At 31.7% G+C, this 24,238-nt stretch overlaps 2 protein-coding genes across 2 annotated transcripts; both read right to left on the reverse strand.

The window, feature by feature from the left end:
- Nucleotides 1–1,100: 1,100 nt before the first annotated feature.
- LOC143239378 (uncharacterized) lies at nt 1,101–5,414 on the reverse strand. The gene is made up of 3 exons (XM_076480383.1): nt 5,000–5,414; nt 2,032–2,450; nt 1,101–1,782 (listed from the first exon to the last, which is right to left on the reverse strand). The coding sequence occupies exon 2, from the start codon at nt 2,443–2,445 to the stop codon at nt 2,032–2,034; it is 414 nt and encodes a 137-aa protein (XP_076336498.1). The 5' UTR covers nt 2,446–2,450; nt 5,000–5,414; the 3' UTR covers nt 1,101–1,782.
- A 15,377-nt stretch (nt 5,415–20,791) lies between these two features.
- LOC143239484 (uncharacterized) lies at nt 20,792–22,597 on the reverse strand. Its single transcript, XM_076480584.1, has 2 exons — nt 22,327–22,597; nt 20,792–21,832 (listed from the first exon to the last, which is right to left on the reverse strand). The coding sequence occupies exon 2, from the start codon at nt 21,818–21,820 to the stop codon at nt 21,230–21,232; it is 591 nt and encodes a 196-aa protein (XP_076336699.1). The 5' UTR covers nt 21,821–21,832; nt 22,327–22,597; the 3' UTR covers nt 20,792–21,229.
- Nucleotides 22,598–24,238: the final 1,641 nt, after the last annotated feature.

Raw genomic sequence — 24,238 nt, forward strand, 5'->3', positions numbered from 1 at the left:
AACAGACTGTTTTGAGTGGATTTTCTTTTCCTTGTTATGTCTAATACGCATGCTTTTTGTGTATTATTATACGTATACAGCCTTAGCAGTCAACAGTAAAAGCAAGCTTTAAAGTGTTGTTTTAACTAAATTTTTACTGTTTTATATACTTTTTTGTTCGAATATTCTAATAGGGTTTTGGGTAATTCTTAGCGATCCCTATTATTAACCATTGTCGTGTTTCATGATTATTGTGATTTGTAATGGAATGATAAATATAATCTGAAAGTTTACAACTACAAAACAAGGAGAAAAATTCATGTTTAAAAATAAAGTCGCGTGTTCATAATTTTTTTCTAAGAGGGCTATCTTATACTTGAACACAACCGTATTTAAATATAGTTGACATTAAGCCACAGCCATTTTACAGGGAAATAACGGTAAACTTCCGGCTGTATGACATCTCCAGCACACGTTTAAAGTGAAAGAGTTAGTATCTAATAATGGAACATCTGAACTGGGTTATGATAACATTTAAAAGCTAGAAGTCCGTTCTCTTAAATAGTTTTATTTCATTGACTTAATTTCACAGTAAAAAAAAACGTTTATGAACGTTTCAATCAGCATTAAACTCAATACGAATGCATGATACAGTGTTTTGTTATATGTGCGTGTATATATATATATATATATAAGCACTGTTACATATGGGTGTTACACATGGATTAGAAGCAATAGCTGAATAAGTTGAGTGTAGCAATCTTTGTGAATTTTGTTTTGAAATACACGTTTAAACCAGTAATTAACTGTCGATTGGACATTTATTATAATAAAAAATATTTAAAATACTAAGCTTTATTGTTATTTAACAATCAGTAAATGTGTTCTAAAGTTAAAAATTGCTTATAAAACCAGTAATTAAATATTTTACAACATTAATTATGTTTGTTATTTTCAAACTTTAGAATTAATTAATAGTGAGTGTAATAAAATTTAACAAAAATAAGTACACTGAATAATACGGGTAAAATATGAACATTTATTGTAAACAGTAATTGTATTTACATTTTTTATGCAATATATTACACTTTAGTGTTTGAAGATCACAATAGAATATCAAATAAATAAATGTTTATTAAATGACGCATGTATAGTTTTCTTAGTTTGTGATGGAAGGTTTCAAAGTGATTAATAAACGTAAACGAAAATATTACACTAAAACAAAAGTTACAGATATTCTACAACAAAGACAGATATCTAAACTTGATAAACTTCTATTTATTTGGTTCATAAGTTGAGCTAAATACCTTTGGTTTTTACTTCTAACTCTCTCTATTCATATTAGTAATTGTGAGGGCTCAATAGAGAATCAAACTAACTTTTGCATGACTTATGTCTCCTTGATACCAGATGCAATAAAAGTACTATTTTTACCATGATGTCATTATTGTGCTGCCGTTGCCATAACAATGATACAATTTTATCGAAGTTTTAGAGATTTACACAATGTATGTGTAATCTAGTCACAAACTGATATGTATGTATAGACAAGTTAGTTTTAGTAAATTTCTGTTACATTCATATGAAAACAAAATAAATACATAAATAAATATGGCTCTGTCCGCAAGTATTTTTCAACATTTAGAAGTAAAGAGCGACGAACATAGATGTTACCCATATATCAACAATAAACGCACAACATTCATTTGATGACCACAATTCGAAGATACGTAAAACTCTGGTAAATAAGGTTTGAGTTTCATCATGGCTGACTCTAAGCATCAAGTAAATATCCTGGAAAATCTGTAAGCATAAAAAACAACAGAAATATTTCATGCTAGAAATACTGACTTAAGCCTCAAAAACAGAGCTAATATTGCAAGTATCATTTATATAATGTTTTTTTCTTTCTTTTCAAATAGACATCGTATATCTTTATTACTTTCTAGAAACAATACGTATTTTTTTAAAATTAAACGAGAGAAAATAAACACAAAATACAGATAGAAGTATTATCTTATATAACGTTGATGAAAAATACTGGTATATTACCTATTGATTATAGTCTTCGAACTTTTCCAAAGCATTTTGTACCGCATTCAGGATTTCTACTAAGTTGTCGCTCCAGTCGCCGTAATCAAAAGATGACCGTTTACGCCTGCCTATACCTAATGATGATCCTACAATGCCAAGAAGATTGGGCAAGATGGAAATGAATGTGAACAAACCTAAAAGCAAGAGAATAGGAAGCGCCAGGCTTCCAAGGAGGTCAAGACCTCCGCCGCCAAATCCTAATCTAGGACTAAATATTTCTTTAACTCCTTCATTTATATCCATCACCTTTGATTTCCTATTACTTTCAGCATTGGAGTTACTGGACTTAACGGTCTCTGCAGCACAAGAAACTGACCATATCATTACGATTAGGATAAAACATTTTACCCACTGTTCAGTCATCATCGTCATATGATCTGCAGAAAGACAAAAGGCTAATTACGTTATAATAGTAATTGATAGACTAAAGATTAATAAAAACTTTCTAGTACACGTTTGGTCGTTAGGTAATTTTTATATTTCCCAGGGGAATTCACGATCTCACTTTATTTATGTTATATTGAATCTTCCCTTCTACAAAAAGTTTAGTAGGAGTTTATTGGTACCAGAATGCAAGAATATTTAATTTCAATAATTATAAGAATTTTATTTGTGCGATATTTTAAACTGTGAACATGGAAATAGCAAAGACACGTCAACATCATACATTAGAACAAACGGTACCTTTTCATTTTTTTTACAGCAAAACAGAGGCATATAAAACCTGTAATGAAACATAGAATCAAAGATGTATTTTTACTAATAGTTACTCTTATCAGTTATTTGTTTATAACATATTTAAGGCTTACCACTATATCTTCTGCTCCCACCCAAGGGATTTGATATAAATCAAATATGTTTGGTTTGTTTTGAATTTCGCGCAAAGCTACATGAGAGCTACCTACGTTAGCCGTCCTTAATTTAGCAGTGTAAGACTAGAGGGAAGACAGCTAGTCATCACCGTCCATCGCCAACTCTTGGGCTACTCTTTTACCAAGGAATAGCGGGATTGACGGTCACTTTGTAAAGCCCCCACGGATGGAAGAGCGAGCATATTTGGTGTGACGGGGATTCGAACCCGCGACCCTCATATTAACAAGTCAAGTGCTTTAATCACCTAGCCATGCCGGGCTCGAATGAAATATGTTTATTATGAAATAATTCGAATTCTTAAGATGCTAGATGTGTATATGAAAAATTAAAAAAACCGGCCTTAGATATTTTTATGATAAAAATACTGTAAAAGTAGTTAAAGATAAGTAAAAGAAACCAATACACTGATTCGTCATTAGCAGCAGAAAAACCATAAAACCTTTCAATAAATTACAACTTTTTTTTTAATATATATATTTTATTTCATCTTTACCACATTAGCTTTGGATTACAAACAAAGATATGGAACTTCACAGTGGTATCTTGACATATTAAATAAAGAAATTAAACCGGCGCATTTGTTAAAATCCTGGTCATGTGGTGTTTTTATATCAGTATTTAAAAGCTTATTTTTGAAATGTCAAACCACTAAACGAATTGAGAAAATACAAATACTGATAAAACTGTCTTGAACATATACTTATTACATGCGATCTAGTCAAACAATTCTACTGTATTCCCCATAAATGACAAAAAACAACCATCAACTTAGATGATTATTCTGTCAAAGGTCACTATTTCAGAAACAATAAGGCAATTAACCTGAAAACAGCTAATGCTAATATTCAAAATTAATTTATAAATCTTTGCGTAATTGCCCTTCAGCAACAAAAAAATGCAAACCAATTATTGAAAATATTTCAGAAATCTAATTTTTTTAAAAATCATCTCCCATAAAACTTGTATATTTGTCGTATTTAAATTATTTTATAAAATATGTTGTGTTCGATATTTGTATGATTTTAATTTTTCTCTTCAACATATACCAAGTGGTTAAGGCACACGACTCGTAATCTGAGAGTCACGAGTTCGAATACTCGTCACACCAAACATGCTCGCCTTTTCAGCGGTGGGAGCGTGATAAGGTGACGATCAATCCCATTATTCGTTAGTAAAAGAGTAGCTCAAGAGTTGGCGGTGGGTGGTGATAAATAGTTGCCTTCCCTCTAGTCTCACACATTAAATTAAGGACGGCGAACTCAGATAACCCTCGTGTTGCTTCGCGCGAAATTCAAAAACCAAACCTTTTAAACATAATTATTTGAAGTTTGCGGGACATAAGTAACATGTGAAGCTAAAAATACAAGTAAAAGTATGAACAGTAATAAACTTTAAAAATGATTTAAAATTTTCAAAGCTGTAATCAACTCTTTGTTAAAAATAAATGTATCTAGCATGATCTATCGGTGCTAATTAACTTTTCAGAAAGCGGTACTATGCCTTTCAACGTACATGCACTTATTCGCTGTTATTTAAAGTTAGAATTGAAAATGTAAATTTCTGATAGTTGTTCACGATTGTGTAACCTTATTTAAACTAATTTTTCAAGACCTTTGGGCATTTATAAAAAAAACTAAACCATAATGTAGAAACCTCGTATATACTGTTTTGCTGTTGACGAGAGTGGCTCGTCACTATATATATATAGAATAACGAGTAATTTCTTAACAGGTCGATATTCTACCTTTACCTTCATTAGCTTTCTACAGACTTAAATCTTTATTAGAGGTGTTAAAGATAACTAACAAGAGCTAACGAAAACAAAATAAGAAGAGAAAACTGATTAATTAAAGTAAAACACATCGACTAATTATAGAATAAAAATGTAAAACACATCGACTGATTATAGAATAAAAAGTAAAACACATTGATTAATTATAGAATAAAATAACCATTATAGAGTAAAAAATTACATGTTTTTGGTTTATATTTGCTTACAAATAAAAGTATTATATACTGTGTAGAAATAAACCTCTGAATGATTTGGTCTTACCTGGCTTAATCCACTCAGCAGTTTCTGAGAAGAATTTATTGAACTTGATATTGAAGTTGGCTTTTATATGGAGTAACAAACTCTGACCCCGGAATCCAAGAGGAAGCAGCCATTAGGAATGAAATGTTCTATTTGATCCGTTTTGCTACTAGCCGAAGGAGGGGCGCTTCGGAATACGTTAAAGGAACTGACTGTGAAGTTTTTAGTTAGGGGCATATGAATACCTTACAGGTCATACGGGCTCTTGGTGGCGGAGTTTCTATCGTTGCGTTGAGATAAGAGGAAGTAATCGTATATATATATAAATGTAGTCACCTACACTTGTGAAATATAGAACTCTTAGAATGAATTCAAATACAGAATTTCCATTTCTTTTAACAGCAAAAAAACTTATTAATTTATATTTACAAGTGCAACGTAAACCCCACCTAAACGCGATATTTCGGTTCTAGTGATGACGCGGACTTACGCGTACATTAGATTGCGTTAAAATCCCGATTCGATCGTATACTGCTTGTCTCGCCTTAAGTCTTGCCTAAAGGACCGAGAAGAGTTGTTGAACCTCAGTAGGTTACACCCTTCTGAAACACAGAATTAGTCTACAGACTCAACGTAGTTGAATATTTTCATCATTGGAAAGAACTTCTGCTTTAATTTATTATTTTTTAAAAATATTTTTCATGATTGTTTCCTGTAGAAAACTAGTTCTTACCAGCTAACAAACAAAACTAAAATACTTCGAAGGAAGAGTTGGGGCAAACGACAATAAAATTACCTATAGTTTTGAAGTTTTAAGTCATTGTTCAAAGTAGCATTTCTGACTTTATCATTAGATATTTCAAGGAGCTGCAACAGTAAAATATTTTAAAATTACCCAGTTTATTCAGAACACGGTAACAATTAATTTTTGCAGATTTGTATGAATATTCAAAAACCTTTGTGTAAAGATTATGGTAGTAACAACAAGGCCCGGCATGGTCAACTGGTTAGGGCGCTAGGGTGATAATCTGAGGGGCGCGGGTTCGAATCCTCATCTCACCAAACATGCTTGCCCTATCAGTCATGGGAGAATTATAATGTGCAGTCAATCCCGCTACTTGTTGGTAAAAGAGTAACCCAAGAGTTGGCAGTGGGTGGTGATAACTAGCTGTCTTCCCTCTAGTTTTACATTACTAAATTAGGGACGGCTAGTGCAGATAATTCTCGTGTAGCTTTGCGCGAAATTTAAAAAGAAGCAGCAACTCCAACCGAAACCATGAATTAATGACGGTAGGAACTTGTGGACTTAAAATGTATTCATTATGTCAACGTCATGAAATACATTTTATCTGTTCTCGATAAATTATGTATTTCTTTCACTCGCAAACCAGATCCATGCTATGACTTGTAAAAGTTTATAACGTGTATTATGTAACTAATTATTTGTGCTATTAATACACACCCTGAACGACAGGTGAGGCAAGTACAAGGTGAGCCTGATAAAGAAACAGGACATGAAATACGAGATTGTCGTGAAGCGTATGTGTGTAAAAAACCTTAAAACACCAAAAATATACTCCTCGTCCATGTAATTGTTTTGTTATTAGAAATTAACTGACTCAATGTTTATTTTTTGCAGAGTAACGATTATCTTCTTTTAATGAGATTGTTTGTCTGGAAATATTTTTTATATAAACCGAAAGACAAGAAGAAAAACCTTATCCGTTTTAACTCTCGTAAACAAAAATAACCAATGTCAACTGTAACAGTAAATAACAATCGAGAGATTGTGGAGGTGGACAAACAAAACGTCAAGATATAAAAACAAGTTTCATTGCAAATAAATATTAAATTAAATTACGTTTGTCAAACTAAAACCTATTATTTCCAAAACATTTAGATGCTATTGTTTAATTTCTACCATCATAAAACAATTTGCGATGAAAATAGATTTAACATTTATCTTAAATTCAATATTTTTATTTATTATCATTTTGAAATATTATCCACTTTTACAAACAATTTAGAACAAACACAGGTATATTTCATGGTTTCAGTTAATAGTTATTTGCTTTTTTGTTGTTAAGCACAAAGTCTCACAACGGCATGTCTATGTTTTACAAACCGAAGGTATCGAAAATGGATTTTTAGCATTGTAAACCTTTAGACATACTGCTGAGCCAAGTAGAAATCTTACATTAACAGGATTAACTTTCACAATCGTCATTTGCACTAGGGATTATTTACTTTGTTAATGTAATTTAGTTTTTTAAAGATGTTTGTCTTAAAAGTTTCACTTGCTACCGAACTTGAAAAAATCCGAATATTGAAAATATTGAAAAATATAGTGTTGATATAATAGAAATAATATAATTTTATTATCATGTTTTCACATAAACTCGTTGATGAATGCTACATAACATTAATGTGTTGAAAGAAGAGATTGTTTTTTAAAGATTTTTCTTTTAATTTCATTTGAGTAAAATCCTTACTTTTAAATTATAAGAACCTTGTAACTTATTCGAGTCTACTGATATAATAATAGGTGGAGAAAGAACGATTTATAAGCATAAGAAAAAGTTTTATTAATGATGGAACACATGCTGTAACATGTTCCTACAGAACATTTGTGATGCATTAACAATAAAACTTTTGCTTATGCTAATAACTAGTTCTTTGTCTACCTCTTATTAACCTTGTAACTTCTTTGAATAAATTTCATGATTTAAAAGAAAACAAACTTTTTTATTTTTATTAGAAGATTCCAAACAAGGAAAATATTTCAGTAAATGTAATAAAGTAAGTTAATATTGGTGTGTGTGTTCTTATAGAAAGGCCATGGCAGGCTGTCTGCTGTTTTCACCGAGAGGAATCGAACTGTTAATTTAAAAGTTATAAAGCCGTAGACTTACCGCTGTACCAGTAGGGAGATTTAAGATCGCTAATCAAATTGGTATTGGTGAACATGCTACAAAGTTAGCTGCTACTGATAATCGTATGATCTACTCTAGCTTTCAGTGAAGAGAGATACAGCGTTAACTAAACGCGAGTTTAATAACTACAGCGTTCCAAATATTAAATTTCGAACCTTGATGTAAACTAAAATTAATTTCGTAATGTCACAATTTTGCTGGTCGTTATGCAAATTCTTAATTTTGTTTTATGCCCATAAGTTTACTTTAAATTCATCACTAGAGTTTAATAAGTACTTAGAAGGTAAAGCTTACGTGATATTACAAGGATTCTCGTAACAATGTCTTTCAGTTTATAACCACCGTGTTTCTCCGATAATAAGACCTACCCATAAAATAAGACCTAGTGTGATTTTTGGGGATAGTTTTAATATAAGCCCTACCCTTAAAATAAGCCCTAGTTAAGAGTGGCAGGAAGAGGAAAGAAATAAAAAAAATTAATTTATTAATTAGTTTAATAGTTAGTTAATTAGTTTGTTTAAGTATTAATCAGTTAGTTTAATAGTTTAATAATAGTTTATTTTAAATGGTTAGTTTAATAGTTTTACTTTGTAACTTCATTTTTTTAATATATCAAAATAAGACATTCCCCGAAAGTAAGCCCTAGTGTCATATTTTGGAGTGAAAATTAATATAAGCTCTTTCTTATTTTCGGAGAAACACGGTAGTTGTTGATGAAAGTAGATGAATGGTAAATAGTGGATCAATAGCACAGTAGTTTAATTAGAGCTTAAAGACTGAGTGCTTGTATTTCCTATAAGTTTGCTTGTAGTACCACTTCTAAAATTATGTAGAATATTTGGATTTAAGTTTTCTCTTCACATGCATAGTGTAATCCTACAAGAAATATACGTACGTAGACTTTTTACGATGTTTTATATTTTTCTCGGTTGTTTAAAAAAATGTAACGGAAACACTGTGAGTGAATTTTGCTAAGTGTTTCAAGCAGTTTGTGCCCTTTAAACATTCGTCTTAAGATTATTGCATGAAAACCACAAGACATTAGATACGAACGCTAAAAACAATAATAATATTATTACTTGCTGACAATCTTAAGTGATACTTTTTCTAAAAATACATATTTAGTGTTTATGTTGGAACTCAGTGATGTAAGAATGAGTTTTAAAGTGAGTTGTGTGGGTAATATAATTTAAACATGTCTCTGTTGGCACTTATATACAATAATGCACTTTAAAGTTGTAAAATGTTCTATGTTCCTAAACTTGTGTCATAGTATTATTATTGGGTGTTCCCAGGTTTGTTTGTTTTTCATGACTGAGCTGGCATATATTTCACGAGGATTGGTTTGAGAGTATTTCAGAATTTAATTTCGGGCCGAATAGATTTGAAGGTTAACATTTTGTATTGTATTAATTTGTTTAATTGTATACTTTTCTGGCTTTTTTTAATTATTTTAATTTAATTATATACTTTTCTTGTTTTTCTAAAGTATACGTTTCCTAAGCTACAAATATTATTCGGAATTTTTAGCCCCCAAAAATATTCAAAAGACGAACTTTTCGTCTTTCGAAAGCGTTTTGGTTGGAGGGTTTTTATCGTTTTATTTAAAACTTCCTGAACTATATCATCATTATATGTTATTTTTTTTACTTGTCCAGTAACATTTGATACTTTTATTATTTTGCACTGGATGTAGCAATTTTCAATGAACCTTTAATCGTAATCCAACTTACAAATAGTGAACTGAATACATGTCTTCTTCAGATTATCATTTTGCACAAATAAAATAAGTCAATACTGTACCAGTACAGCCATTTTTAGTACTTAGCCTATTCTTCTGAGCAAATATATTACAACTTTTGTTCTTCCATGCACTCATTTTAGCCACAATTGATTCAGCACTTCCTTGGCGTGGCATGCCAGATTGGTAGGGTCAAGGGTTCGAATCACCGTCACCAAACATGTTCAGTCTTTCAACCGTGATGGTATTATAATGTGACGGCCACTCGTACTATTTGTTGGTAAAATATAGCTCAAGAGCTGGCAGTGGGTGATCTTAACTAGGTGACTTCCATGTACTCTGTCACTGCTAAATTAGAAGCTGCTAGCGTAGTTTTTTTTTGCAAAATTCTAAACAAAATAAACTTTTGATTAACACTGCAAGACTACTGATTACCATTTAAGAAGGAAACATTATTTCGTAGTAAAGTCAATATTGAATTCTGTATCATACGTTCAAATTATATGACAAAAAGAGGTAAAGTGGTGTTATACAGAAAATGAATTACTTGCTAACTCATACAACATGATAGATATTATTCAATTTCATTAAAAACAAAATTTATGCAAATAATTTAAGAAAGGATCTAAGGACGCAGTTAATTATAATTTGTAGTTTTATAAATACTTTAAAAGTGGAACTCTAATACTTATGATTTTAATGTGTAGGCATTGGAATGACAATACAACTTTGCTCTTTAAATTGAGCCTTTGGAATTTGTTATATTAATAAATGGATCCTTATCCTACGTGATCCATAGGTACAGCAACTCGTTGCTCATGTTTTTAAACTTTAAAATGTAAAACCTTTTACATGGATGGTTCTTTCAGTTAAAATCTATGTATTTATTTTAAAACAACCGTAGGCTAATATTATAAGAAACGATTTTTTTCACGTATAATAATTATTTGTTGTCTTTTCTATAGTATAATAAACTTCACGGTCAAGGCTACTTAACGTAATGAGAAGACTGAAATATTTGAAGGTTAAAAAATTTGCTAGTGGTAACTTATGTAACAAATTTCAAGATGTGATTAGAATATGATTATAAATTCTAACTTCAAAATTGTTAGTTCTTAACCAACGAGTTTATTAAAATAATTAAATTTCCAATTACTTAATATGAATTACTTTACAATCTACGTCTGGTTACCTCATCAACTTTGAGATGTTTCTGTTTCAACTGACTGGTTCACCTGCTCTGACTATAGAGCGAAACGCTTCAGTGATACCTTCGACTTTTTGGCTGGTTTACTATTCTAACAAAGCGTAAAATTTTAATTTTGTCACTTCCTTTTAAGATAATTTCCGTTTTTTTTTTTTTAAAGCAACTATCATTCAAAGACTGCAATTGCACTAGATACGCAAGTGACAAAATACTTTATTATGTTTGATAAACAAAGATAAAAAATTGTAAATTTAAATACATTGAAATTTCCTGCGAAAAATCACAAGAGGTCAAAGTCATAAATGCTTTAAAGAATACCATGTCTATCCTCATATTTATCCCTAATTTAGCAGTGAAAGAGTAGAGTGAAAACATGTAGTCATCACCACCCACCGCCAACTCTTGAGTTATTTTTTATCAATGAATTGTGGGATTGATTTTACTTAATAACTCTCCCATAGCTGAAAGGGCGAGAATGTTTCCAGGTACGGGAATTCGAACCCGCGACTTTCAAATTACAAGTGAAACTTTGCTTTGCGCGAAATTCAAAACAAACCAAATCTGATCATGTCGGGCCTTAACACAATCATTACATTTTCTAAAACCGAAGAGCATTTAGATACTGATAACATTCTAATAATAATAATAATACAAAAAAACGTTATACACCAGGTTGGTTTGTAGAGCAAATCCCTGCACTATTAACAAACAGGTAAGTTTGCGAATACCCTTCTTTGATATACAATGACTATAAAAAAATATATGAATTTGCCAGTAACGAAAGAAATATAAGGAAAATAGATTAGAATTAAAAAGTAATTCAAACTTCTTTGCAATGATATACAAAATGTATTTTTGTAATACGAGTATGTAACTTGAATATCTACATAATAAATTATGATTGTTTCTAACATTTTAAAGAAAAGAAGCTTTGTCAGATAAGTAGATTCATATGTACCAGAATAAAAAACGAACCGTGATTAACAGTACATTTGTTTATAACACTAAATGAACAAATGAAACCATTGTTTATTTTTAAAGATTACTATAGATTTTCTAACGTTTTAAATACTAATACTAAATATTTGATATTGATACTGTTCAAATTAAAAGCTTAAATGTTCCTTGGATGTTATTAACGATTCCAGTCTACGAGATCTGCAGTTTTATGTTAACTAAAGCACATTATTTTGAACAAAGAGTTTCACGAAACTAATACGAAAAGATTAATTGAAAACAAGAGATTCTACATAAAATTCGCTAGAGATTCTAAATGGAGCGAAAGCATACAGTATACAATAGAACATTTTGGCTGGGCTGTAGTTTATTTGTAGCACTGTTACGAATCTAGAGAAAAACAAATTTTTGTTACCACAATAATGAAGTAAAAAATCACACTTCATTCAGGAAATTCTCATATTTTATGAAACAGTTGTAATTTTATTGAACAGTTAAGTTAAACATCTATTTAATTAGTAAATTTACCAAGAACTGGAATATATAATGTAATGAACATTTTGAAGTAGATACGGATGTATCTTTATATTCACAATATTGTTTTAGCGTTTTTTTTTAGTTTATAAATTACACATTTCCCCAGAAATGTGACATATAACATTCACAAATATTGCATAGTTAATAAACTTATACTAAACACTTGTTTAACCAAGGGTAAATTCTTGAAACTTTTTTTTTAAATAAGCTAAATTGAATGAAAGAAAACAACTGTTTTATTTCGAAGGTTTCTGCAGTCTGGTGGGCAAATAATGAACTAAATTAGATTGTCTAATTGGATTTACGATGTTGTTTACGTGACCACTTAACTTATTGAATGGAGAACTAAAATGAAGAGGGAAGTAGTGAGCGGTTTGAAGATTTAAGCTTGGTGTTTCGGTAGGTCCATCACTGTTTGGTCTCATTGGAATATGGTTGACGTATTGTTCATTTTTTAGTTGTTTAGTGTCGGTATAATTATTATACGTGCTTTCTTCTCTTTTTATTAAGCCTTCTTCTTTGTCAGCCATCTTGGTCATCATCTCGTTTTTATTCATTGGTTCTGGTAATCGAACTCCATGTTGAAATTCGTAAGAGTCAACGCCAAGCATAGGATAGAGAAAGATTCCTGCTATTAATAAGTATATCGGTGGAAGTAAAGTTGAACCTATTAAGCCAAAAAGAAGTCTGATTGTCTGTATTTGCACGTTTATCTGACGGAATTCCTTAAGTTCACTGACGACTGAAGAATCATCTCTATTGGAAGGCGAATTCGCTTTGTATTTATCATCCTTTAATTTGTGTGTCGTAATGTTTTCCGAATGCGAAATAAAAAAACTCGTAAAAAGTAAGAAGAGTAGCAGTAAAGATCGAAATCCTGAAACGTTCATGGCTATAAGACAAAATGAAATAACTTTAATACCAAACGTTTTTAATTCTATGTTGAAATTTACCATCTACGAATACTACATTACTATGCCAATTATTTCAAAGAAAATAAATAGTCTGTTAGGGATCTTTATGAAAATACACATTAAAATAAATAACTTAAACTTTTGAAATTGTGGGATTAGATTATATTAATACAAACGTATTTATACTGTTATTAATATTTTATATTATTATCACTTATGTCCAGAATATTTTTCTTCGAAGTAATGGTTAGTTTTTAGAGCGAAAACGATGAATCAATTTATTATATATTTTTAATGCGTAATCATTGTACCTGGAGATGCATGAAAGCATTTTTTATGAATATCATAAAATCCAAAAACGTTTAACTATTTAAATGTTTAAAATGTTATACACAATACAATGACAGAAAAAACTTGAGAAAAGCTACATTTTTGATGAATGAAGTTACGTATTTATACGTCAGGTTTTCATCGTTACATTTTAAACAGCTAGTTTTTAGTTACGTATACACGCAGAAATAAGTGACAAAATCTGACATGATAGGCCTAATAAACATTTTTATTGTTACATGTAAAGCCCTGAGTTTTATAGCCATAGAGTTATTTACGCTAACTATAACTTAGTCTATAAAGGCTAAGCACTGAAACATTGTTTAGTACATGACCTCACTATATGTTTAGGGAAGAACAAAAATTGATATTTTTTCGAAAAACCTATTCCCTACGTATTACTTAAAAAATATAAGTAATACACATTGAGTAAAGCTATAAAATATTTTTAATGTCTTCAATATATTACTATTTATAAATATACTTTTATTTTACTTACGTGATAGAAATAGTCACGTATTATTGAGAATCGGAGAGAAAAAATCAAAATATGCTATACCCTTGCAATGCAGACACCAGAACAACTGTTAAAAACCAGAGAACTTTTTAACCATCACAGATCTATAGAAAATAAGGTAAATGTAAGGAAGATAACGTAAACCAGGTACATTTTGAAATGTAGTGCCCATATATTTACTCTTTTTTACTAGTAGTGACATCTTCAGGGATGATTATTACTTGCCACAAAGAATGACGAAGGAGGTTTAAGTTAACGCGTGTACCAATTAACCTGCAAGAGTTCACTCTTTGATTTAGTGTGAAAGGAACCTAACTTAACCTGCCTTAGCTTCCGTGTACAAAGTAATTCAGGAAAAATAATATTTTGTTTTAAAACGTTCAAGATGGTGCTACATTAGAATACTGCAAGATGGAGTTACATTCAACAATGTTATTTTGATTGTTTGTTTGTTTAAACGCAAAACAATACAATAAACTATCAGAATTTCATCCACTGCGAGAATCGAGCCCCAGATTCTAGAGCTGTAATCCGTAAATGTATTGTCGACTGATAAGCGGACCAACTATGTTATAATGGAGTAAAATATAATTTAACCTGACAAGATAAATTACATTTTTCTATTATATTATTAAAGTTTATCATTGATATATGTTTACTTCTAGGACAATGTAGTGAAATAAACCCTATGACGTAAAGATGAGACTGAAAATATACAGAAAATGATAAACTTTAAGATTTGTTTTGTTGTTGTTTTTCGTTTTTGATGGGAGAATTACAATTTCGTTTAATTATTGAAATCTAAAGAGCTTGTTTGTTTGTTTCAAATTTTGCGCAAAGCTACACAAGGGCTATCTGCGCTAGTCGTCTCTAATTTAGCAGTGTAAGACAAGAGGGAAGGAAGCTAGTCAACACCACCCACCGCCAACTCTTGAGCTTCTCTTTTACCACCAACGAATAGTGGGATTAACCGTCACATTATAACGCTCCCACGGCTGGAAGGTCAAGCATGTTTGGTGTGACAGGGATTCGTACCCGCGACCCTCAGATTACGAGTCGAGTGCCTTAACCACCTGGCCAAGCTGGGCCAAATTTATTAAAGAAAATAAAAAATAGGAGGAAGAATGTTTATATATATAACACTATGTAACACAAATTTTGTTCCTGGATAGTATGTGTTATTTTTTATTTGTTTACGTTGTAAAAGTACAGAAAATGGCCATTATTTCCTTTAAACATTGCTTTTGTGACCTGGATAATGAAATTTAAAAATTAACCTATTTTCTATGTGAAAACGAGCAAATTTGAACATTTTCATTTACTTAAGGTCTGAATAAAGCAGCATATGAATCAAGATGTATTTACACTAAAGTTATACAATGTAATGTAAATCACTATCACGTATCAGCCCTCAAATTTTGTCTTCCATCATGTTTTCGTTATACGCTCCTTGGTCAAAGTCCAGTATATCTTGGTGGAAGCACTCGCCTTGCTCCTCTGTGTATGTGCTCCCATGTTCTTGTTGAATTTATCAAGATGAGCGTCAAGAACATGGACTTTCAGGGACATCCTGCAGCCTATTTTGACGTAGTGCTTCATCAGAGCCTTAACCAATTCCATGTAATTTTCGGCTTTGTGATTTCCCAAAAAGTCCCGAACCACTGCGACAAAGCTGTCCCAAGCTTTTTTCTCCTTCCTACTGAGCTTCTTGGGGAATTCTGTGTACTCCAGGATCTTCTTTATTTGAGTTCCAACGAAGACACCAGCTTTGACCTTAGCCTCAGACAGCTAAGGGAAGAAGTCTCGGATGTACTTGAAGGTTACAGACTCCTTATCAAGAGGTGTGACAAATTGTTTCATAATACCCAATTTTATGTGCAATGGTGGGGACAACACCTTCTGGAGGTCCACTAGTGGCTCACACTTGACATCGTACCTCCCACAAGGAACTCGGTCTGTTGTGGCCAGTACTTCCTGTTGTAGTGCGCTCCAGTGTCCCTGCTGTCCCAAAGGCAAAGATAACAGGGAAACTTGGTAAGACTAGATACAGGGAAGGCAGCTTGTCATCTCCACTCACCGCCGACTCTTAGGCTACTCTTTTACCAACGAATAGTGGGATTGACCGTCACATTATAACGCCATCACGGCTGAAAGAGCGAGCATGTTTGGTGTGATGGGGATTCGAACCCGCGACCTTCATATTACGAGTCGAACACCCTAATCCACGTGGTTATGCCAAGCCGAAGTACGAAATGACACTTAAAAGAAATAAAAACGGACTCTTATTACAAGTTCTTGTCTTGTTAGAGAATACGTATAAATAGTTGTAATTTTTACATCAGTATCTTCATGTATCAGGTCCTTCGTTTTCCGACCCCCAGTGGCACAGCGGTATGTCTGCAGGCTGATACCACTAAAAACCGGGTTTTGATACTCGTGGCGGGTATATCATAGATAGCCTATTGTGTAGCTTTGTGCTTAATTCTAAACAAACAAAAACAAGCCTTGTGTTTCTACTTCATAATATAAATTTCTATGGATATTAAAAATAACGTTAAAATATCATTTTTTAAATTTTGTATTTGATTCCCTAATTATAAAACAATCGGGATTCGATTCTCCTTGATAGACTCAGCAGATAGCCCAATGTAGCTGTGCTATAAGAAAAACACACACACACATATATTAGATTCCCCTGGGGTCCATTTGTAAGTCTGCAGGCTTACAACAGAAAAATTCAATTTTATAGCTATTCATTATTGTACAATGACAAGGATGGTGTAGATGAATTTTAAAGGATATTGTTCTTATAACAATAGCATAGGTGATTGTAAGGCAAGAGAGAAATAAAAAAAGCGTCCTTAAAGTTAAAAATAATGTTAGTTAAATAATTTGTATAACGTCATAGGAAAACTCTTAAAATACTGCTGCAAAATGAATAAAATGGAACATAGCTTTATTAAAATATGGACACTTCATTTAATGGCAATTGATTATGTTTTATTGCTTTTCATCAGTTTTCATTTTTATTTAATAAGAAATGATTGTTTACACTGAAACCTGAAAAGGTTATTATTTTGCTTTCGAAATTAAGTATAAAGCTAAACAATAGGCTATTTGTGCTCGGCTTACCATGTGTATCGAAACCCGGCTTGTAGCAATGGGATTCCATAGACATTCTGCTGTGGTACTTGGGGGGACTGAAAAGTCGTTAGAAATAACGAAAATATTTCAGGGGCTAAAGAGATTATTCTCTTAAAATGTCGGTTTACGTCTGTAAATCTTTGCGAATCATTGTAATATTTAATATATTCTTTGTTTATATTTTTAATAAGATTGGTATTTCGTTTTGTTAACTTAGTATATGAATTTAGAGTTAACCTAAATTTTACAAACTGGGAAAAGGTCAGAAGATATCATTGGATTTGTGTCCGAATATATCAACAGCGGTGAAAGTACTCATTATAAGTTTTTGGACCGGCATGGACCAAATGTTCAAGGCACTCAATTTGTAATCTGAGGGCCGCGGGTTCGAATCCCGGTTGCACCAAACATGCTCGCCATTTCAGCCGTGGGGGCGTTATAATGTGACGTTCAATCCCACTATTCGTTGGTAAAAGAGTAGTACAAGAGTTGGCGGTGGGTGGTGATGACTTGCTGCCTTCCCTCTAGTCTTACACTATTAAATTAGGGACGACTGGTGTAGATAGCTCTCGTGTAGCTTTGCGCGAAATTCAAAACAAACAAGTTTTTTTTTTTTACATTTCATTTTCCATTTTAGGCCGGCACATTATAGTAGCTAACTTATTTATTTTCTCATATTCTATGTGGTAAGTTGCTTTTGATTAGAAGTTACTGATGAAAGATAAGATATATTACGAGGTAGTTTTGAATCAATATGGTAATAGCTAAGCGCTTTTAGTGCTTGAAAACAGCAACATTAGCCTTTTATTTAGAAGGTTACACTATTATTATCTACTGGTGAGTCAGTGGTAGTCTTACTGATTTTGAACGTCTAAATCCTGGGTTTGATTTTCCGCAATAGTCAGAACTTAAATAGACCAAACAAAGTACTATTCCCGATATAGTCACTCATATAGAGACAAAAATATATTCAAAATCTTCTTCGAGATTATTTTACTATGTTTTTAAGCATTAATAATTTTGCACCACATAATTTAATGAATTATTTAAATTCAAAGTAATTATCAGTATAATAGGAATCTTACAGTTTTGGAAAAAGGAGATTTAAAAATGAACACATTGAAATGTGATACAAGTGTCCCTTAATCTCGGAATCTTTAATATATTTTTTTTTACATTTTAGTGATGTGCTTTTATCTGTATAGACAACTTTATAAAAGTTTTAGATAGCTTTAAAATTATGTATCACAGTTGTTCAGTGGTAAACTTGGATGCCTGAGCCACTAGAATTTAAAGTTTGATTATCACGTTGGACCAACGTAGATAAACCACTGTTCACCTTTGCACTAAAAATACAAACAACAACCCAAAATTACAATTGCTTGCAGTTTGTTTGCAAAGAGACCCGGCATGACCAAATGTTCAAGGCACTCAATTTGTAATCTGAGGGTTGCGGGTTCGCGTCCCTGTTGCACCAAACATGCTTGCCTTTTCAGCTGTGAAGGCGTTATAATGTGACGTTCAATCCCACTATTCGTTGGTAAAAGAGTAGTACAAGAGTTGGCGGTGGGTGGTGATGACTTGCTGCCTTCCCTCTAGTCTTACACTATTAAATTAGGGACGACTGGTGTAGATAGCTCTCGTGTATTGCGCGAAATTCAAAACAAGCCAAGTCCTCTGCAAAGATTTATTACCTAATATTTCATAAATGAGTTAATGTTGAAAAAAACTCCGTTATTTGCAAATATATATATATATATGTGTGTATATGAATTAAACACTTGAATCGTATGAGAATGGAGTTATTTAGAATTTGTTAAAACATCCGAAAGTTGTATTAGTTTATCTTATTTGGTAAAAGTTTGTGATACTGTCTTATTTAACGTTTTAACCAAATATGAGCTTAAAAAAGGTTAGCGATTATTCTTGCTCGCTTTATTATCTCTAGTTAAACTGATCTAGTAATTCTGAATTAATGAACTATAGGGGTACATAACTAACAGCACTTACCGCTTATTGCTGGGTAACAAAAAAAAAGTACAAGGTACCACGAATTTTCGGACTTATTGAACAGCATGCTGGTCACTAAGCCATACTCTGAAGTTGATATTATAGCGACATGCTATTTTATTAAAAGTACTGAGATTTCGTTTAGTCATTCTCTTATCTACTTTTTTGGTAAAAAAATTCTGAAAAAACAAACCATAATCACTACAAAATTCAATAAATTTAGATCATAGTTGCAAATAATTAATACGTTTTATCACTTTTGCATAATAATTTATTCGTTGCAAAAATATAAATTCTTGAAGGTTTCAAAAAACGTTTAATGACTTTTCGGATAAAATACTTATTTGTTTTGCAAATCCATTTTCAAAGTTTCTTTCTTTTTGGTAAAATCGTTTACTTTTTATTAATCAATTTAATCGTCATTAAATGTAAAAAATATAATCTGGAAATTGATAAAAAAAACACGTATCTTTTAATACTATCTGTAGATTGTTATTTTTTAAAATTCAAGTTCAGTTTATTTCGGTCTTTTTTGAGTGTTAATAGTAGTACCTCATAAATTAACATTTCCTTGCAAGAACTTGCTTAAAGCGCAAACTTACTTAAACACGGTTTATTAGAACAATAATACCTGTAAAATTTCTCTAAAATTTCTTTTGATAATAGTATTATACGTCAGTTCTAGATCTTTCCTCTTTTCTTGTCTCAAGATAAACTTGTTTCGATTGGAGTAAAACTATACAATAGGTTATCTCAACTGTATTTGTCACAAAAAGAATGGATAATTTTGTATACTTCATGAATGTCTCACATGAGAAAAAATAATATTATATACCGCATGTAGAATAATGTCGTATACCTCATGTAGAATAATATCGTATACCACATATAGGATAATGTAGTATACCTCACATAAAATAATGTCATATACCACATGTAGGATAATGTAGTATACCTCATGTAGAATAATGTCATATACCTTATGTGGGATAATATCCTATAATTTGTGTAGCAATTGTTTCTTGGAAATTACGTACGAAGCTACATGAAGAACTATCTGTGCTCTGCCCACCACGGGTATTGAAACCCAGTTTTTATAGTGTTGTAAGTCCGCAAACATACTACTGAGCTCATTTATGTTTCACGTGAAAAAGAATAATGTCGTATACACCTATAGGGCAATATCATATACTTTATATTGGATAATGTTGTTTTCCTCATGTAAGCCAAACACTTTTCACATACGTTCTGTTCATAGTAAGAGTTAAAATAAAGAAAACTGCTAAAATATAAAATGTGAATAACATACGTATTTAGTTAAACTAAATACAATTTTTTAATCTACATTATTTTCATCAATAATATGTTGGCATGTTAATACCATTCGTGAGACACATGTATGCATGTTTATCATTTCACACTATCCGAAAAATTGTGTTATCCTACTCAAAATGATGTTTGTAAAATTCAGTTGTTTATGGATACAAATGAAAATAAGTCCATGTTTTAATAAAAGAGAAAATAAATGGTCATTTATTCTAATAAGATATTTTGATAGTTTACAGAAAACATACTGCATGAAATCAAGGAGTAAATTTAGTTGATTTTTTATAAAATATAAATATTATTTAAACATTCTCTTTCTTGAAATAAAAATAAAAACATATATTTCCATCTCTTTATTGAGAACTCTCTGAAAATGAGACGTTTCGGATATATATTTATATAATATGAATAACAGCGTCGATGTTTCGTAAAGTCCATACATATAATGTAAATATTCATTGTACGTAATAAATAACTTCATCAGGTACAAAATGCTAGTTACACTTATTATTGGTTCTTTGCTCTATCTGGATAAGTACGTTTTGGCGGTTGTATCTTGTAGAACAATATATTTTTTGTCGTTCTCTATTTTAACATTGAAACAGTATCTAATCATATGTAGAAAACCACAAGCTTCAATATTTTTCCATTAGTTCTAAGGCTGTTTCGACTGTTTGAAGAAAATCTTCAATTTGTGCACCAACAGAAGGGTGTATTAGGGTTAACTCTTGCTTTTCAACATCCCTAGAATTCCTTCTAGTGTATATTCGGTTTACTCCATATTGTGGACGAAACCAGTTATTTTCCAAATCGCTATTCTCTATTGCTTCTGTAGTTGAAGGCTTATAGTTATAATATTGAACATAAGCTTGGCCGTAAGGAGGACCATAACGTCTAGCGTTGTAGCGAAAAATGGGATAAAGAATATTTCCAACAATTACAAGTAAAGCCAAAGGTACAGAGTAACTTAAAGCTGCCCATACCAGACGAACAACAGATCTAAAATTTGTTTGTCTCGCTAAATCTGAAATACGTTCTCTAACGTTTTGTGGAACGACTGATTTTATCCAGCTTCTCAGCTTCTGTAGCAATAGAGTATCTAATAAAGGATGTTTTAAAAGTGTATTAGAAACTTGTGATGTTTTGTTTGTCTGGTTGGTCGTCGAACTTGTTGAGCATTCGAAAAGAGCAAGAAGCAGTAACATTAATAACAAAGTATGTTTCATACTCTCTATTATCTGAAATAGAAAAGCAGCGATTTCAGTAAAGATTTTTTCAATGAAACAACATTTAATATAAGTTATATAAACTCGAAAGAATTATTTACAGGCAAAAGTCATATCGTTTTATACGATCATGCATATTTAAAATTATGTACTCGCGTATCAATAAATTGTTCTAACACATGAAATATTTTACTACTATAAAACGAATAATACTACTTGTGATGTATTTCACAATATTATAAAATGTATGTATATATTCATATTAGGCATGTGTGTCTCTTTTTCTTATAGCAAAGCCACAAGGGAATACCTGCTGTGTCCACCAAGGGAAATCGAGCTCCTGATTTTAACGTTGTAAATCTGTAGACTTACCGCTGTCCCAGCGAGGGACTTATATTAGGTAAAAACAACAACAAAATCATAAATATATTGATCATGTCATGTATTAGATGAGAAGAGATATTTTGAATATCTATATTTGTATTATATCTTCGTATTATACTCACGTCTTTTGTCACCTCTTCCAATAACCAAGTTCTTAGAATTCCTGGTCGCTTTCGTAAGTGTATTCTTCAGACAACGTTAAGGCAGTGTTGCTGAATCGTCAGTAATACTGTCGTAAAATGAAAACAGTTTCCAACCTTTAAAAGTACCTTTAGAGGTACTTTACAGCCAATAGTATGCAGTAAAATATCCTTTAGTTCGTTTAAAATGAGAAGCTTAAGGTCAAACCAGGCCGCTTTAGGTCAGAAATAGTTAATGTGCCACCTTTGAGTACTAAAGAAGAACAAGGCTGCAGTTGCAAAAGAAGTTTCTGGCGTAGTAATGAAATCATTCAATATTTTGTGCAAAGTCATTTAAAAGCTGCCACCTTTCCAATATAGAAGTGCAAATAGTGTATTAGAGTTAGGTTACCCTTCAAATATTGTAAAGCAAAGAGGCTTCCGTGAACATTCCACAAACTTAGACAGTTTCTATAGAATGTGTAGACCAATATGTTTCAAATGGTTTTTAAACTTAGTAAAAGCTTTAAACAGTTCCGTTGATGAAGAAAATACTAATGCGGTCTTTGCGTTGTTTTTTTTTAATAATTTATACGTAAAATCTTATAGACCATGAATAACACAAAGTTTGAGAACTTTAATGAAGTAAAAATGCTTGTTGAATGAAAATGGAACGACTTTTCGGCTTCAAAACTGAGGCCAGAGTATAGATGCCGATACGTTTTGTTCCTATTATGTCAACGTGTTGCAGTCCATTAAAGTTCTCAAACCTACTATGTCCACTTACCTAAAGTTTTACTGACGCAATATTTTGGTAACAGTGTCCAGTTACGTATACATTTATGGATATAGATAAAATAAATATTTTTGTTCTCTCTTATGCTATGTTGTGCATGAGCGCATTTACTTATTAATATTCATTTATTTCTTGGATCAGAATGGTTTCTTTCGAGTTTTTTTTTACCGTTCTCTGTTTAGCGTAAGCGTTAAATTATTTTCATTTGTCAATCCATGTTTGGTTAATTTTTAAATTGAAAAACAGTCAGAGGTGGTTTAAACAATGAGTGCGTTATTTTCGTTCTGTTTTTAACATGTTCTGCTGAAAATAATTTAAACCTAAGAAAGTTTACTCTAATGTGTTTTATGACATAAAAAGATGAGTTTATAAATACAGTGATTGTAGGCTCTGAGGACCTTTCTCCTACCTAAATAAATCTCCTGACCGTAAAGAATAATGAACCAAAGGGAGCCGAAAGAGTATTATAGATAATTGAAGGTCTTTGAGGAACTACAACGAGAAGCGTACGATTACAAATGAAAACTGGTCCTCACCAGAGGAGGTTCACATTACGACTAACTATTCACACTTTGTTGGGTCTGTGACCGTATAAAACCTTTGACCTCGTCATGCAAAATCATCCAAGGTTCTACTTCTCTGGTTATAATTAAATCTGATGGTGAGTTCGTTTCTCTAAAATGTAGTATATACCTAATAAAAGGTAATGGTGTATGTGTGTTTTCTTATAGCAAAGCCACATGGGGATATCTGCTGAGCCCACCGAGAGGAATCGAACCCCTGTTTTTAACGTTGTAATTCTGTAGACATATCGTTTTACTAGCGTGGGGGGAAAGATAATGGATAACTAAGTTTAAAAACTTTCTAGGAGGAATAACTTAATGGGTTTGGCTCTAGGATCCTGCCTCAAATTTCAATCTTAGGCGATATCTAGTTACAGCCATCAAACCGTACTAATGGATAAGTTAAGAAAACGAAAACTTTTCTGTATAGAACAAAACTGTCTGCTTTATAATGTTGTAATGACTGACTGAAGAAAATTAGTCTTGTATGTAAATGGAATTCCAAGGTACAGAAGGAAATTTCATAATGTTTCTAAATGTATATCAAGTACAGGAA

The sequence above is a fragment of the Tachypleus tridentatus genome, chromosome 13, assembly GCF_004210375.1.
Source record: "Tachypleus tridentatus isolate NWPU-2018 chromosome 13, ASM421037v1, whole genome shotgun sequence".
In the NCBI taxonomy this organism is placed as follows: Eukaryota; Metazoa; Arthropoda; class Merostomata; order Xiphosura; family Limulidae; genus Tachypleus; species Tachypleus tridentatus.

What these genes read in the sequence shown, in the direction of transcription:
- LOC143239378 (XM_076480383.1), bottom strand. Translation starts at nt 2,445, where the DNA reads ATGACGATGATGACTGAACAGTGGGTAAAATGTTTTATCCTAATCGTA.
- LOC143239484 (XM_076480584.1), bottom strand. Translation starts at nt 21,820, where the DNA reads ATGAAACATACTTTGTTATTAATGTTACTGCTTCTTGCTCTTTTCGAA.